Source organism: Lissotriton helveticus, chromosome 10 (assembly GCF_964261635.1).
Source record: "Lissotriton helveticus chromosome 10, aLisHel1.1, whole genome shotgun sequence".
Taxonomy (NCBI): domain Eukaryota; kingdom Metazoa; phylum Chordata; class Amphibia; order Caudata; family Salamandridae; genus Lissotriton; species Lissotriton helveticus.
In genome coordinates, this window is record NC_136071.1 from 915486265 (window position 1) to 915503398 (window position 17134).

At 45.9% G+C, this 17134-nt stretch overlaps 1 protein-coding gene across 1 annotated transcript in view; it reads right to left on the minus strand.

The window, feature by feature from the left end:
• LOC144784639 (macrophage mannose receptor 1-like) overlaps positions 1-17134 on the minus strand; it is a 949320-nt gene that overhangs the window by 725632 nt on the left and 206554 nt on the right. Inside the window, exon 9 of the mRNA XM_078663568.1 lies at positions 12263-12376. Within this exon, the coding sequence (XP_078519694.1) occupies positions 12263-12376 (114 nt within the window). The remainder of the gene's footprint in view (positions 1-12262; positions 12377-17134) is intronic.

A 17134-nucleotide genomic window follows, 5' to 3' on the forward strand; every position in this document is an offset into this window, starting at 1 on the left:
GATAGGGGGCAACCCTGCCGCGTACCCCTATGTATAGAAAAGGAGTCCATGAGCTGCCCATTGACCCGTACCCTCGCTTGAGGCGAGTGGTAGGGGGCCATGATCATAGATTCAGATTAGGCCCCAGACCGATCCTCTGCAACACTGCTTGGAGAAAGCTCCAGTCGACCCGGTCAAACGCCTTCCCCGCGTCGAGCCACAGAAGGCAGGCCGGTATATTCCAATGGTGCGCTTTCCCTACCAGGTGTGCAATTCTACGCACGTTGTTGGCCCCATGCCGATTGCGAATGAAGCCAACCTGATCAGGCCTCACAAGACCAGGCATGTGTGGCTCCAGGCGTTTAGCCAGCATCTTGGTGTAAATTTTAAGGTCTGTGTTTAGCAGCGCTATGGGGTGGTAAGACGCACACAATGTGGGATCCTTTCCTGGCTTGGGTATTAGGGCTATTTCTGCCATTCCCATATCGGGTGATGGTACGCCCGTATCCGAGAAGGAGTTGTATAGCCGTAGTAAGTAGGGTTGTAGTTGCGCTATGAACATGCGATAGAAAAACAAGGGCAGGCCTTCTGGGCCTGGCGTTTTTACCAGGGAGAGGTCCCTCAAGGCTGCCGTCAACTCCTCTGCCAGAAGGGGGCTGTCCATCTGCTTAGCATGATAGGGATGTATCGGGGTCCAGGGACACGTATTTAGGACTTCATCTATATGCGTTTGGGAGGGTGCGTCTGCAGTGTAGAGAGTAGCGTAATAAGATCAAAAGGCCTCACGCTTAGCTCGTTCCATGGTGGCCCATCTCCCCTCCGCCAACTGGATGTTCGCTATGTGAGCCCTCGCTGTTCTCACCCTCAGACGTTGCACCAGTAATCTGCCCACTTTATCCCCCCCTTCGAAATACCGTTGTTTGAGGGCGAGTAAGGCCCGCTCAGCCTTGTTAGTACGCAGGGACCGAAGCTCACCCCGGAGATTCGCTAGCTTCCACTGACTTGTAAGTGTCGGTCGCTCCTGATCCTGCCTCTCCAGCCTCTTAATGTCTTTGGAGAGACCAACCTCCAAGCAACGAGCTTCCTGCGCTCGTGCGATTAATGTCAAGGGGCTAACTCCCCTAACAAGCGGCAGCAAGTGTGGCGCTATCTACTGCAGCTCAACCCAGACATAATTTTCCTTCAAGAAACTCACCTATTAAAGGTGGACACTCCCTGAATGGCGCACCCTAAGTATCCGCTCCAATTCTGGGCCACAGCTGACACCAAAACCGCAGGGGTGGCCATTTTATGCAGAAAAGGCATCAGGCAGGGGGTAGCGAAAGTCTTCTGCAGCTCAGAAGGGCGTTTCATCCGGGGAGGAGTGGAGGTTGGGAGACACTCCCTCACATTGTGTAACGTATATGCGCCAAACCAGTTGCAAGACTCCTACCTCCAAAACTTATTGCAGGAACAAGTGTTGTATCATTTTTGCTTCCTGTTTCTATTCTGGATTCAATTGGTGCTTTACTCTTGCTTGGAATTTCCTGTCTTCTGGTCTGATTTTTCCTTGCTGGCATTTTCTGTTTTCATCCTGGACCTTTTTCTACTGCCTCCTTTCCATTCCTAGAGTCTTCCCGTGCAGTTAGAGGTTTTTTCCCTTCAGGGTTGGGGACTCCTTCTGGAAGGAACAGTCCGCTCTGGCAAAATATTGTCGGCAGCACCGTGGCTACTGGAAAGGGTTCGCTCTTACCTTGGACAGACCAGAACCTTCAAGAACCGAAGTCGGGAACCATCCCAGCGGCGAAGAGAAGTTCCGACCATGACATTAGCAGGGAGGTCAAGTGAGGGGAAAGTTGAATGGAGGTTGCAGGTGGCGACTGAGAAGAGGAGGAACAAGGGGGCATATTATCAAGCCTGTGCGATAAAATTATCGCCGCTTTATCGGCCGAAAACGGCCGATAAAGCGGCGATAATGGGCTTGATAATATGCTCTATGGAATTCCAATCGAAGCCCATGTTAGATGTCTTCACATCTAACATGGGCTTCGATTGGAATTCCTTAGAGCATATTATCAAGCCCATTATCGCCGCTTTATCGGCCGTTTTCGGCCGATAAAGCTGCGATAATTTTATCGCACAGGCTTGATAAAATGCCCCAAGGTGCATTAGTAGAAAGTGTACGTAATGGTGGACTGTGGGGATATATGACAAGGATGTGGGAGAGTTAGAAGCTAATAGATAGAGTAGAAATTGAAAATGAAGAAGAGGGTTTGGGTTAGTATTCATCATCCTCTTCAAAGAGGTTGAATAAAGACTTGAATGAGTTAACATACAAGCAGAGAGGGGATGTGGAGATGCACAGACTGTAAAAGAAGTCAAGGTGTGTTAGCAAGAGCAATAGAAACATATTGTGGAGAGATGGGTACTGGTAGGAATGGGTATGAGAAAACATGAAGTAGGGTGTTTTCCCCTTTTGTTTCAAGTAATTTCTGGTAGTGTGTGTGCTACAGAAAGAAGAATATGATTAGAAGGGGGCTTAAAAGCCTTATAGGTGGAAATTGATCTCAGTACGAACTTGGCATTGTGCTAGTTTTAGTTGTCTCAAAGTGAGGGGTGGAAGGACCCTGAAGTGGAGGAGTAGCAATGATGTGGTGTTCTTAAGGTGCGAGATGATACAGTGTTAGGTAAGAGAGAGTCAACTGAAGAGGATAAGGTAAGAAGAAGAGGGAGGGTGAAAAATGATCATTGTATGCTGGGTTAAGGTGAAAGGAAGAGTAATAGAGGGTAAGAGTTTGGGAGGTGCGAGGAGAGTTGAAGAGCTTCAGGGAAAAGGTATGTTACTGAGACATATGACTACTTTGACCCCTAGCCTTTCACTTTTTCAGTAGCCCCTAGCCATATTTGGCTCAACATGCATAATGTACCCATAAAGTTCAGTTTCTTGTGCATCATGACCTTAGTCTCATGTGTTACCATATTGTGTTTATCCATGATGTGTATCTCCAGATACAAATAAATACAAAGGAAAAGGTGCCTATACCTGTACCATCCTCATCATGTTTGCTTTCATATACACCCTCATGCATGTCATGAAAAGTATGACCATTGTTTACACATTGTTTCACCTCTAGTTATTTGGTAAAAATTACTTTATTATTCTGCAAATGAGCAGAGAGAAGCTTCGACACACATTGAAGCCTATCCAAAGTGCATTCTGACTGATAGCAGTAGGCAGCTTATGGGAATCTATAGACAGCTTTGGCAAAGGCTATGTTCAGAGTAGCAAAATATGCAGGACTGAGACTACTTTTCATCATGAGAGACTTGTAAGCAGGGTCTTTGTTATGATATACAAATATAAACCTGCACAATAATTGGATTGTTCTTATTGTTCACTTTCCTTATGTTTGCTTTTGCTAATGCTGCAAGTATATTTGTGATAATAGTGCTGCATGTATTTTGCATGTGGGTAGTACATAATAACATGTATAGATAAAATAATGTGTGTGTGCACTGATTTGGGAGGCTGGAAATAGGAACCCAATCTAAGAAAATCCTTCTGTGTCTTTAACATGTCTGAGAGAACTGTGAGGAACTGAGATTGTGGAAAAAACACGGCATGCTCTAGTTTTGAAGGAGAAGGCGTGGGGAGGATGGAGAGTAGAAGGCTACTTAAGAAGAGGAAGGGTACCAGAGGATGTGAGATGGTGAGAACACAGAAGAGGAAGGATGGCAGAGTGCTCACAGGATGCATATTAGAGGTTGGGGGTCAGGATGAAGCAGACTGGTGGGTTACGGAGGTGCCAATAATGTTAGAGCCTGGAGATAAGGAGGATGTAGCAGAGGAAGGTTGGATGAAAACGAGTGGGATGAAATAATGAGCATGTGGTAGAAGCAGATATGTGAGGGAGGCTGTAAATGTATAGTAGAGTGGGCTTAGTGCGGAGTTTGGGTGTTTCAAGGAGGGAGCTGAGTAGAAGATAAGGTAGCCAGGAAGGTGGGAGGGGAAGGGAAGTAGTATGATAAAATAAAGGCCCAAGTGGCTGGGCAAACTGGTGTACAGCTGCTTGGTAAGAAAGCGAGAGCTGGCTGTTAGATGGTGAATAGTAGGACAGAGGCAATATGAGAAGAGCTGATTTTAAAGTCTATGAAGTTACCCAGGAGCGGATTGGTGCAACACAAGCAAGTTACACCTTACCAAAAAGCCACCAGGAGATTTAAGAAATTCTGAAGTCACCCTTGAGTCTCATTGGCTCAATCCCATGAATAACTCTGCTTTCTAAACTCTATCAGATTTAGGAAACGATGAAGTCACCCAGGAACTATGAAGGCCCACAACACAGGAGCATGCATTTTCCCAAAAACCACCAGGATAGCTAGGAGTCTGTAGAGTAACCCATTATTCTGCCCGTCTTACTCCCTATTCTGAGTTGGTTCCCCAGCCCTACAGTCGTGATGAACTGTTCTCGGTTCGCCCTCAACTGTGAAACAGCTCAGGCAGCTGGGAAATTTTAGATAGTTTATCTATACTTTGTAGGAGCTGTAATTTGGGCAGGCTGTCCCCCTCCACCTAGTACTCCCACCACCAACATTTAGTACTCCCACCACCAACATTTGGTGTGGGCAATCTATTAGGGCGCAAAATACAAACAAAAGACTCTACCTATATGATTAAGCTAAGCTATACGTCTGTTGATGTTTTAACCACTCTAGTTGTGCTTAAATGACCATGCTCTTCACAGCAGGTGAGCTGATATAAACATTACTTTCTTTTTTCATTTTAAGAAGATTTGATATGTAACAGTGAAAAATCATATAATCTAGATTGCAGAAGAAACAGGTCCCATTTTCTTTAATCTATTAGGGCGGCCTTGATGAATGACCGCTCTTTATGTAAACACTCTCAAGACATCTTTGACCTTCTTTTTGACTGGGCTCTCAATCTGTTGTTCATAACTGAGACTTGGCTCACAGTGTTCTCTAACTGAATGATTGAGCTGGCAATTCCTGGGGGTTACAAAATTCTGTGTGCTGACCACAAAGGTGGTAGGGGCGGAGGTGTGGCAGTGGTGTTCAGAGACAAATGGACCGTTCTACGGTGTGTGTCCCTGGACTAGGGAGAGCAAGAAGCTCTGGACTTATGCATTACCATCTTTCCCCATTTCTCACTAAGCAGAACACTGGTTTATAGACCTCCATGCCCGGCTGGCACCTTTCTGAAAGCTTTGGATGATTTTATAATACTGTGTGCATTACCCTTTACCCACTTTCTACTCCTTGGAGATAATAACATTCACTTGGACTCCTGGGACGCAGGGGACACACAGGAGTTTCTCGACTCATTGAGTCTTGCCCAGCTCAAACAATTGTTTGGCACCCCTATGCATTGTGGCAGGCATATTCTTGATCCGATTTGCACTAACTTTCCTATTGTCGTCAAAGGTCACATCCCAGTGCCCTAGTCTGACCATTCTGTGATTCATTTTTCCTGGCATTTCGAAAGTAACCACTCACCTGGCCTGTCCTGTCAAGGACCACATGGTAAACCTTCCATGAAAATCGATCTTCTGGCATTTAGTCCCACCTTTGCTGAGACACGACCTGCCCCCTTTATTGACCTGGAGGGAGCTCTTGATATTTTCACTAGCTGGATTTCTTTGGCGGTTGAGCGCCTGTCTTCGACAACACACCTTAGGCACTCCAGGAATTCTCCTTCGAAACCTTGGTTTTCCACTGAGCTTAAAGTCCAGAAGCAACAGTGTAAACGATTGGAACGCTCTTGGAGACAGGATTACTGCCTGTTGGCCAAGATGGCGCTCAGAAAAGCTCAAAAAGCATACTATGCGTCAATAACCCTAGCAAAATGCCTTTATTATGCAGAGCGCATTGCTCTCTCTAGGAATAACTCCAAGGAAATCTTTCCCATTGTACAAAGCTTTCTTTCCCCTAGAGCAGAGACTATTTCATTTTCCTCTTCAGCTGTATGGTGTGAGAAACTCTCTAGCTTCTTTATAGATAAGATCCAAGCTCTTCAGGCGAGCTTCAACACCCGTAATCACTGTGACACAAGGAAATTGTCTCTGTTGGGGCCGACTGTTACCTCTCTACCATCATCCTCACTGGTGGCTTTTTTACCTATTGACCAGCTAGACTCTCTGCTGGCTCTCAAGTCTCTGAAATTGGGCTCTCCAACTGACCCTTGCCCAGCCAGGCTTCCGTCCTAAGTAACCGAGATGGTTAATCCTGAGGGTTAACAGACTAGTCAACCTGTCTCTCCTGGAAGCTACGGTTCTCATAGCTTGGAAACAGGCCAAAATGATGCCACTTTTAGAAAACTTCTCTCTGGATCCTTCTCTCCCGGTCACCTATGGTCCCATCTCTCTCCTTTCGGGTGTGGCGAAAGTCTGCAAAAAAGGGGTTGATAAACAACTTTCTAGCTATGTCAAAGGTCACAACCTGCTCCATCCACCCCAATCGGGCTTCAGAGCCACGTACAGCACCGAGACAGCTCTTGTTGAAGTCACGGAAGCCATTCGGGAATGTCTAGATTCAGGCGGAAGAGCAGCTGGACCTTTCTGTGGCATTTGACACTGTGCCACATTCCCTGCTTCTGGCCCGCCTCTCGGATATTGAAATATCAGGGTTGGCCTGGAAATGGCTGAAGTATTTTCTAGAAGGCAGAGCACAACAAGTCTGGCTCCCTCCTTTTTCTTCCTCCTCTCAGATTGTGACCACAGGAGTGCCGCAAGTGTCTACCTTGAGCCCCCTTCTTTGTTTTTTTTTTTTTGTTCAAAGTCTCTTTTATTTTAGAGCAAAAATGAACTCAAGTCCACATGAACACAGAGTTAAGCCTACAACCCACTTAGGGCCAACCGCTTTATTATCAAGTGCCTCATAGAGAAGAGTGATGCAGTATTCAGACAGATAGAGACACAGCATGTCGCCAACAACCCTTGCTGGGCCGGCCGCGAGTTCTATTACATATAGTTAAATGAACTTGTTGTGGGGAGTCCCAGGACTGGCTGCAACATGCAGAACACGGGCTAGAGGCCCAAATAATGTGAGCAATAGTAAAGGCGGAGGTAAAGATCAGAAAAAGAAAAGGAAAGAGTCAGAGGGAAAGAGATAGGCTGTACATGTAAGGGAGTGGTCAGACAGGATGTGGCATGAGATAGTGACAATCATGATGGAAAAGATTCCTGGCGCTTTGCGGCGGGCATGGGCAGGGGCGCCTGATCTAATTATGTGAGGAGTCTGTTGGGGTCTGATGAGCATATGGCATCCTCAAATAGTGGCAGCGCTCTAAGCTTAGAAGGTAAATGGCGTGAATGCTCTATCTTACAGAGGTACCGAACTAATGGGCTCCAGATAGCATTGAAGTGAGTGTCTAGTGCGTGTAGTCGTGTTGTGAGGAGTTCCATAGTAAGTACGTGCCACAAGCGTACGAACCAGGCATCAATCGAGGGTGGCTCTGTTTTCTTCCAATAGAGCGCTATAAGTTGTTTAGCTGCCCCAAGCATGTGCAGTGGTATGGTCCAGTCGCTGCGAGTGAGCGCTTTGATGTGGTCCGGTTTAAGACCTAGCAAGATCGTGGCTGCAGATTCAGGCAGGGGGAAGCCCAGTACTCCTTTGATATGGCTAAGGACTTCTATCCAGAACAGTGCCAAGAGTAGGCAGCTCCACCAGATGTGAACGAAATCGCCAGGAGCAGTCAGACACCTCCAACACAAGGGGGAAGTGGCGGGGAACATTTTGTGCAAACGTACAGGCGTGTAATACCATTGTGTCATAATTTTGTATGCATTTTCCCTCTGAGGGACGCCCCGGTGTACCCTATGTATGTCGCGCCACAGACGAGTCCACTGCGCGGGCGTGTTTTCCCTATCCGACATTCGCTGCCATTGGTGTTGATAGGGATGTGTAGACAGCTTCGGTGGATGCTGCAAAATCTGATATGTCCTTGATATAAGGCCTTTCGAGTCGTCAAAGGAACGGACCAGGCGCGCAAAGGAGGTGAATGGCCGAATGGCCGCCTGCTGCATTTCTGGCGATGATACCCAGTGGCGCAGCTGAGCATACTGTAATCCAGCTTCCTTTGGTAGACGGAAATCTTCCCTGCATTGGGCAAACGTCTTAAGGGTGCCGCCTTCAAACAAATCACTAATCACTCTACAATCCCCCTGCAGCCATTTGGCAAATGCCTGGGAGCGATAGGCAGGAGGGAATTCGGGGTTGCCTGCAATGGGAGTCTGCAGGGATGGAAAGGTTGTCAGCCCTTTTCGCACAGCTATCTTGTCCCATATGTCTAGGACCTTCCTAGTGGGCACCGCCATGTAGGCACTACAAGAGCGCGCTGCGCGATGAAGCCACGTAAGATCCCAGATGGTACGTCCCGTCACCATCCGGTCCATATGAAACCACACCTTCTCGCTTTCAGTGGTTGTCCATTCCGAGACAAAGCGGAGGTGTGAGGCCCAATAATAGTCCAGAAGATTGGGACACGCCAACCCCCCCGTCCCCGCGGCAGCAAGAGGATTTTATGAGAGAAATGTTGCCTACGCCCACTCAATATAAATTTAGTTATGTCCGTTTGAAGGCTCTGTATCTGGTGTTGTGGGATAGGGGTGGGCAGGCACTGAAATAAGTATAAGATTTTTGGGAGTATTGACATTTTGACAGCATTGAGCCTGCCCAACCATGAGATCGTTAGAGATTTCCACTGTTGTAAATCCTCCAGGATGGTGTTTTTACATTCCTGCCAGTTTACCTGCGTCCACGTGTATAGGGAAGGAGTCAATAGCAGCCCCAGGAATCGGATATGATCCGAGGCCCATTGGTAAGGAGCCAGCTCCTTTAATGCCGGAATTTCCTCCTTTGGAATCGTAAGGTGCAAAGCCCAAGATTTACCATGATTAATTTTGAGGCCCGAGGCGGTCTCAAAGGACTGCAACAGTGCGTGTAGTGCAGGGATAGACGTGTGTGGGCGCGAAAGCGTGAGGATGAGATCATCTGCAAATAACGCCACCTTGTTCTGACGGCCCCCAAAGGCGAGGCCGTGGATGTCCACGTCTTGTCTGATCAGCTCTGCTAGAGGTTCTACCACCAGGGCAAATAGCAGAGGGGATAGGGGGCAACCCTGCCGCGTACCCCTATGTATAGAAAAGGAGTCCATGAGCTGCCCATTGACCCGTACCCTCGCTTGAGGCGAGTGGTAGGGGGCCATGATCATAGATTCAGATTAGGCCCCAGACCGATCCTCTGCAACACTGCTTGGAGAAAGCTCCAGTCGACCCGGTCAAACGCCTTCCCCGCGTCGAGCCACAGAAGGCAGGCCGGTATATTCCTATGGTGCGCTTTCCCTACCAGGTGTGCAATTCTACGCACGTTGTTGGCCCCTTGCCGATTGCGAATGAAGCCAACCTGATCAGGCCTCACAAGACCAGGCATGTGTGGCTCCAGGCGTTTAGCCAGCATCTTGGTGTAAATTTTAAGGTCTGTGTTTAGCAGCGCTATGGGGTGGTAAGACGCACACAATGTGGGATCCTTTCCTGGCTTGGGTATTAGGGCTATTTCTGCCATTCCCATATCGGGTGATGGTACGCCCGTATCCGAGAAGGAGTTGTATAGCCGTAGTAAGTATGGTTGTAGTTGCGCTATGAACATGCGATAGAAGAACAACGGCAGGCCTTCTGGGCCTGGCGTTTTTACCAGGGAGAGGTCCCTCAAGGCTGCCGTCAACTCCTCTGCCAGAAGGGGGCTGTCCATCTGCTTAGCATGATGGGGATGTATCGGGGTCCAGGGACACGTATTTAGGACTTCATCTATATGCGTTTGGGAGGGTGCGTCTGCAGTGTAGAGAGTAGCGTAATAAGATCAAAAGGCCTCACGCTTAGCTCGTTCCATGGTGGCCCATCTCCCCTCCGCCAACTGGATGTTCGCTATGTGAGCCCTCGCTGTTCTCACCCTCAGACGTTGCACCAGTAATCTGCCCACTTTATCCCCCCCTTCGAAATACCGTTGTTTGAGGGCGAGTAAGGCCCGCTCAGCCTTGTTAGTACGCAGGGACCGAAGCTCACCCCGGAGATTCGCTAGCTTCCACTGACTTGTAAGTCTCGGTCGCTCCTGATCCTGCCTCTCCAGCCTCTTAATGTCTTTGGAGAGACCAACCTCCAAGCGACGAGGTTCCTGCGCCCGTGCGATTAATGTCAAGGGGCTAACTCCCCTAACAAGCGGCAGCAAGTGTGGCGCTATCTACTGCAGCTCAACCCAGACATAATTTTCCTTCAAGAAACTCACCTATTAAAGGTGGACACTCCCTGAATGGCGCACCCTAAGTATCCTCTCCAATTCTGGGCCACAGCTGACACCAAAACCGCAGGGGTGGCCATTTTATGCAGAAAAGGCATCAGGCAGGGGGTAGCGAAAGTCTTCTGCAGCTCAGAAGGGCGTTTCATCCGGGGAGGAGTGGAGGTTGGGAGACACTCCCTCACATTGTGTAACGTATATGCGCCAAACCAGTTGCAAGACTCCTACCTCCAAAACTTATTGCAGGAACAAGTGCCACAGGGCGATACCTCTTTGATCCTGGGGGGAGACTTTAACCTGGTATGGGAACCAAAGCTGGACCGTAGTGACGCCTCCTCGAACCGGTCCGGAGCCATGTCTTCTGCCCTCCGGCTGCGGATAGCGGATTTGGGCCTGATTGATCTTGGAGATATTATTCCCCTGAAGTGCGGGAGTACTCGTACTATTCCCATGTCCATCACTCATACTCGCGTATAGATTATTTGTTTGTATCATATGCCCTTATAGGGGACACGGTAGCGGCATCCATATCTGACATCTCATTATCCGATCATGCTCATGTCGAACTTCTCATGCAGGATCCTGCCACTTGCACAACTCGTATACTGCGGTGGCGCCTGCCGCCGCACATCTTGCGGGACCCGGCCAACGTGGAGGCCCTACGGACTGCCATCGACTCTTATTTCGCAAGCAATGATCAGCTTGACATTCCATTTCAGGTGGTGTGGGAAGCTTTTAAGGCAACGATCCGTGGCCACAGCCCCCTTCTTTTTAATATATACGTTACTCCCCTGGTCCAGTTGGCTGAGGAGCTTGGAGCTAAGATTATAGGTTAGGCAGATGACACCCAGCTGCTTTTTACATGGAAGAAGGGCGACTCCTCTACCTCCCTAGCCAAAACTTGACTGACCGCCCTCTTCCAATGGCTTTTCTTTGCACAATTAAAGTGCAATGAGGATAAGTCAGAGGTACTTCTTTTTGGGAGCTTTCCTCTTCGGGAATCACTCTGGCGGAATATCCCAGGCCTACTTCCGTGGGCCTTCCCATCAAAAACCTAGGCATTTGGTCCAATCTTCGCCACTCAGATAAAGAAGCTTGCTGGGCAGTGCTTCGGCACACTTAACTCCCAGAGGAAATTTTTATCACTTCACCCTAGGTCAGCCAGGGAAACGGTTACCCGGGCATTGATTCTTTCATGCATTGACTATGTAATTGTCCTGTATGTAGGCCTACCGTGTTACCTTTAAATAGACTGCAGGTAGTCCAGAATGCAGCAGGTAGGACTCTTCTTCCTATCCCTATAAGAACCAGCATAAGACAACACTTTTGGGATCTCTGTTGGTTACCTGTGATACACAGAGTCAAGTTCAAAGCCCTTGTCCTTGCTCACTCAGCCTTGTATGTACATGGTCTGGCCTATATGAGAAAGCGATTCAGGTTTTACGTTCCCACAAGACAGCTGCTTTAAGCAACACAGCTTCTTACTGATGTCCCGCGCTTCTGCTTTAAAAGAATTCAAGGAAGATCTCTTGCATTTACAGCAGCCTCTGCTTGGAATCTGCTTCCCCTGGATATCCGCAGTATTCAGGACCCCTAACTCTACAGGAAAAGATTGAAGACTCTTCTTTTCATCTACCTGTTCTTCTTTCACTCCACACTGGTTCACGCTTGGACACTCTTTGAGTAGCCACGCAAGTTATAAATTGCATTAACATAACATAACATAACAAACATTAGATAGGGAGCTGATTTAGCTATTATACTTTTATATTTAATTATACCCTGGAAAGGCTTTGTTAACCAAACTCTATTGAAAGCTATGTTAAAAAGGAATTGCTGACCTAACCTCTGAATGTGTTTTCATTTTTTATGAAGTGTATTAACACCAAAACTAAGAGTGTTTACATGATACAGTATAACGATTAAGATAAATAATGTACTGAAATTTTTTCAAAACATACAAAATTGATGCAATAGAAAAAGTAAGTGCACCCACCTTATCGCATCCTGGATCAGTAGCGTCCACTTGCCCCGATTCTTGGGACAATGGCTTTCTTTTGCAAATGTACCCAAGCTTCTTTTCACACATATTATCTCCCCAAAATCCTTCCTACAAAATATAGAAAAGAAATTAATAAAAATAAAAAATAGATCACACTGCTTTCAAACATAACTCAATTCTCCCCAACTCTCTTTAAACAGTATTACAGTCACATTAACACATAAAATATACAGAAATGCCATTTTTGCTCCTTTGCACATGGTAATATTTATATACAGAGCAAAAGCATATGTGGAGAGCACCAGAGTGCTGTACACCAATAGGAAGATAAGGGATGATTCAAAATCATGTGCAAAGGGATGCTCTTACGGAATTGTGGTCTTTATGTTTTTCATTCCACTTCATGAATATCATTATATGAGGCTGAGCACTCACCAATAGTAACATAAAAATGTCTATAAGCAAATTCTTTTAGTATCAAAAAGAACAAATTGCCCTAGTAGTCCCTAGTATTTGATTGGTGCTACACCGAGGGCAAATGTGATCCTTGTGAAAGTAGCCAATAACGTAGGCAGACAATATCTGAAGTAGGTCTATCTATGGCCCAACACTGCATGCTGTAGTTGGTAGAAGAAAAACGTGAATGACGTTACTACAGACTTATGGAAGAAAAGTGCTGGCAAAAACCATTATAAGTATATTTGCTAAAAATTGGATTTCTGCTTGGCAGAGGTATGCACCCTGTCCAAGCAGGAACCACAATCCTAGTCAGGGTAAGTCAGATACAAGCCATAAATTAGCCTGTGCTTAACCTCTGGTAGCTTGGCACAGCACAGGCAGGCTTATTTAAGAGTCAATGTGTAAAGTATTTGTGCAACACTTCAAACAGTACCTTAGTAAAGACAGTACAAAAAGACTCCACACCAGTGTAGAAAAATAGATTATAATTTTTATAATTGAAACAAGACTAAAATAAAAAAATCCAATGATTAGAAGTCAAGATATGAATTTTTAAAGATTAAAAATTAGAACGGTGCTTCAAAGCAATAAGCGTGTATTGGGGTTATCTAGTCAGGCGGGACCTGGGCAAAGGCAAGAGTTTAGGCTGACTCCGATGGAGCCTGGGCTGGGCACAGGAGCCATGCAAAAGTACCTTTTTCCTGATCGCAACAGCGAGAACAGGGTGCAGCTGAGTGATGAGTTGGTGTTGATCCCACAGCTGAGGTGATGCATCTATTTTTTCCATGCAACAATGGTATGTGCCCGTTCGGAAGACAAAGCGCCTATTCAGAGATGCCTAAGTACTGAGTGTAATGCGCTGCGTTTCTCCACACAGTTGAGGGGATGCGTTGATTGTCTCTATTATAGCAATGCAGTGGTTCGGATGCGTTGGTTCCGATGGTGGTGCCATGGTTCTAATTCAATGCTACGGTTCTGTTCCTGCAACAGCGGTGATGCAGCGATTCTGCTTCATGCAGCAAAGGATGCATAAGTTCCACTGGAGCAGCACCTGGATCCACTTTCATTGTCCCAGGTACAGGATCAAGGGGTAAGACTTTGATATCCCTGAGTTTTAGAACAGGAGTCAAGCCATAATGCCCTTGATGATCACTCTGGATTCAAGCAAGAGTCCTTCCTCAACAAGGCAGAGGGCAGCATACAGCAGATCAGCACAGCAGAAATGCAGTTCTTCCAGAGTAGCAGTCCAGCACAGGGGTAGTTCTTGTAGCAGCAGAGCAGTCCTTCCTCCTGGCAGAGTTTCTTCACCGGTCCAGTAGTGTCTGATTTAGTGGGGTTAGAGATCCATTACTTATTCCCAGCTGTGCCTTTAAAGTGGAGGTGACTTCAAAGAGGGGCTTTGAAGTGCACACAGGTCCTCCCTCCCAGCTCTGGCTCCAGATTCACAACAGGGGGGTATGCAGCCCTTTGTGTGGGGACAGGACTCTGCCTAATCAGGTGTCAGTGTCAATTCCTCCCTCCCTTCCTGCCCAGGATATGGATGGCCATTCAGTCACACCTAACCTTCTTTGTGTATGGCTGTCTAGAGGGAATGCACAAGGTCCATCTGTGACCCACCCCTGATGTGTATTGGAGACAGGTTGCAGGCACACAGAGCTAAACGCACAGAAATGCCATCTTTCTAAATGTGGCATTTCTAAAATAGCAATGATAAGTTAAACATTACCAACAAAGAGGATTTACCATTGCCATACCAAATATATGAAACACAACAGAGATACTCCTACTCAATCAGCAATTACAGTTTATAAGTGTAATGAGGAATTCCCAATGTTAACTTATGAGAAGAGTAGGCCTCATAGTAGTGTAACATGAATTTGGGTGTTTTTCACCATAAGATCATGGAAACCTTAACAGTATGTGTCCTTCCTTCTAATTGCATAGTAACCTGCCATATTGGCTACCTTGGGGTTACTTACATGTAACAAAGGGGGAGTTTAAGACTTGGCAAGGGATTTTGAATGCCAAGTAGACATGGCAGTAAACCTGCACACACAAGCTCTGCTGTGGCAGGGCTTTGACATGTTTGAAGTGCTACTTATGTGGGTGGCACAATCAATGCTTCGGGCACACTAGTAGAATTTCATTTACAGGTAATATGCCATATATGGATAATCAATCAAACCATGTTTTAGGGGAGAAGCACATGCACCTTAGCACTGGTTGGCAGTGGTGAAGTGCTCAGCGTCTTATTGCCAACATACAGAAATCAGCAAAAAGGTGAGGCAAATGTTTGGGGAAGACCACTGTAAGGTTGTCAAGTCTAACAATATTGTATATAATTTTAATAAAATCAAAATGTCTTGGCTAAAGTCAGAAGTAATGATTCAGTCTTGTTGATGACTTTTTTTCTCCGTAAAGGTTAGAGACCTCAGTACATTTTCTAAACGTACATCCCTCACATGTGTGATACATTAGATTGTTTTGCATGGCACAAAAAAATTAAAAGGAGGCGCCAGATTAATGGAGGTCTAATAAATCATAATCTTTGGAATTTCTCATGAGATAATCAATTGACAGAGAGATGTCAATGCGTTGTTCTGACTAGAAGCATGCAGAACATGAGCATCAAAAAACTAATTTGTAAGTAATGTTACGATGCATACATGTTTAGTTTCAGAAATGTTGAGACACCAACTCACTGCATATAATCCCCAATAATGCTCTGCAATGCACAAAGTGTAGAGATATTTTGGGTTTATAGCCTTGTATTGGCAAATTTAAAGATTTTCATCGTCCCATTCTCTAGAAACTCCCTTTGGGAAGCCTTGATGTGCATTCTAAATCCAGGTGAAAGTGGTGTATTATTACCAAGTAGTCAACGGGGTAAGGGTTCAGGGGATTGTTGGACTCATTATCAGTACTTTCCCTCATTAGATTTAGTGGCACATTTAAGAAGGTTTCGCATCACCCTTGAGCCATGCAATGGAGCATAAGGGTGACACAAACCCTAAGTAGGATTTATCAAGCCCTGAGTGCGAAGGTGTTCGCATGCATCCACCCATTGATTCTGAAGCATTCCCAGATATACTAATACTGGTGGTCCTTGGAAAGTGTCAGAATGCAACATCTTCCCAAGGGAGACGTGACAAGGAGAATACCTCAATATGACTCAGGGGGTTGTTTATGGGTGCAAGCGTGCCTACATTGACACTAAGCAGCACATTGCTCCCCAGTGCTGTGAGGTGCTGAATATTGCTAACTACGGTGCATTTTTGCCCTTTCCTTATCACTCGGTGCAGCAAGGTGACTTTCTGAGCTGCATGATATTGTTAGTAAATATGCCTCTTAATCTATTCTTTAAAGAAGAAAGAAGACATGTATTTGGGCTGAAAGAGGATGACTGAGTTAGCTTAGTCTTGAAGGCTCTAGTCTATTGGGAAGGCTTTGCCAATGGCTGTTAGCTCTGTTATTCTACTTGTCCATTCAATATTTTATATTTGTGCTCGTTTTGTGGCCCTAAAGGAGAGGCATTTACCTCTGCATTTCAATAGAAAAAAATGGCAGAGCCATATCACCAGAAACAAAGCCTTTTTATGCTTTTTGCATCTTTAAAGAACCATAAAAAACACACCATCTAATAAATGGCTTTATGAATTACACCACAAATTTTGAAGGTTTGGATAATATTAAATGTGGATGGCACTTCAAGACAGTTCTTCATCTCAGACTCTTTTACTCTTACCCAGACAATAAGTACCTCAGTGTGCTTAATTATTGCACTTTATGAAATTCTCCAGATATAAATACAGTAATGATACATTGTAAACCAACCCATGACTGACCTCCTTCCTTCAGTGATGAGGCAGCAATGCATTTCTAGTGGTATAACACTACCCGCGGCACTGTGGGAAACGCATTCTTGGCTGGCATCAGTGAATGAGATTGTTGTTGGAAACCTAACCAACTTAGGGGCCATCTGGTATTGCTTGCTTAGGCCAAAGCACCTCTCATTGTGTCATTGTCTAATTTTCAGCAAAAAATATAAAACATAGGTTAGAGGGTATCTAAATGTGGCATTAGTCTAGCTGAACCCTAAAAGAGGCGGTGCAACAGTAATGTTCCTTCAAGCTATCAACCCAACAACTTAAAGCACACATCTCAGTTTACACCACAAGAGTCATTGTAGCTAGAGCGTTCAAATTGCAAGGGGGTATCAAATTGTAAGGAAGGATAATTGCCACTTCCACTACTGCATGTGCCATTGAGGTTTATTGTTAGGCAATCGTGTTTACTGTTCTGGGATGATCAGCAGTTTGCATACCCCCAGGTCTGGCCTTTCAAAATGAGCCACTAGGGTCACATGGATCATTTGACGCACTAAGTCGGATCATGATGGGGGCCTTA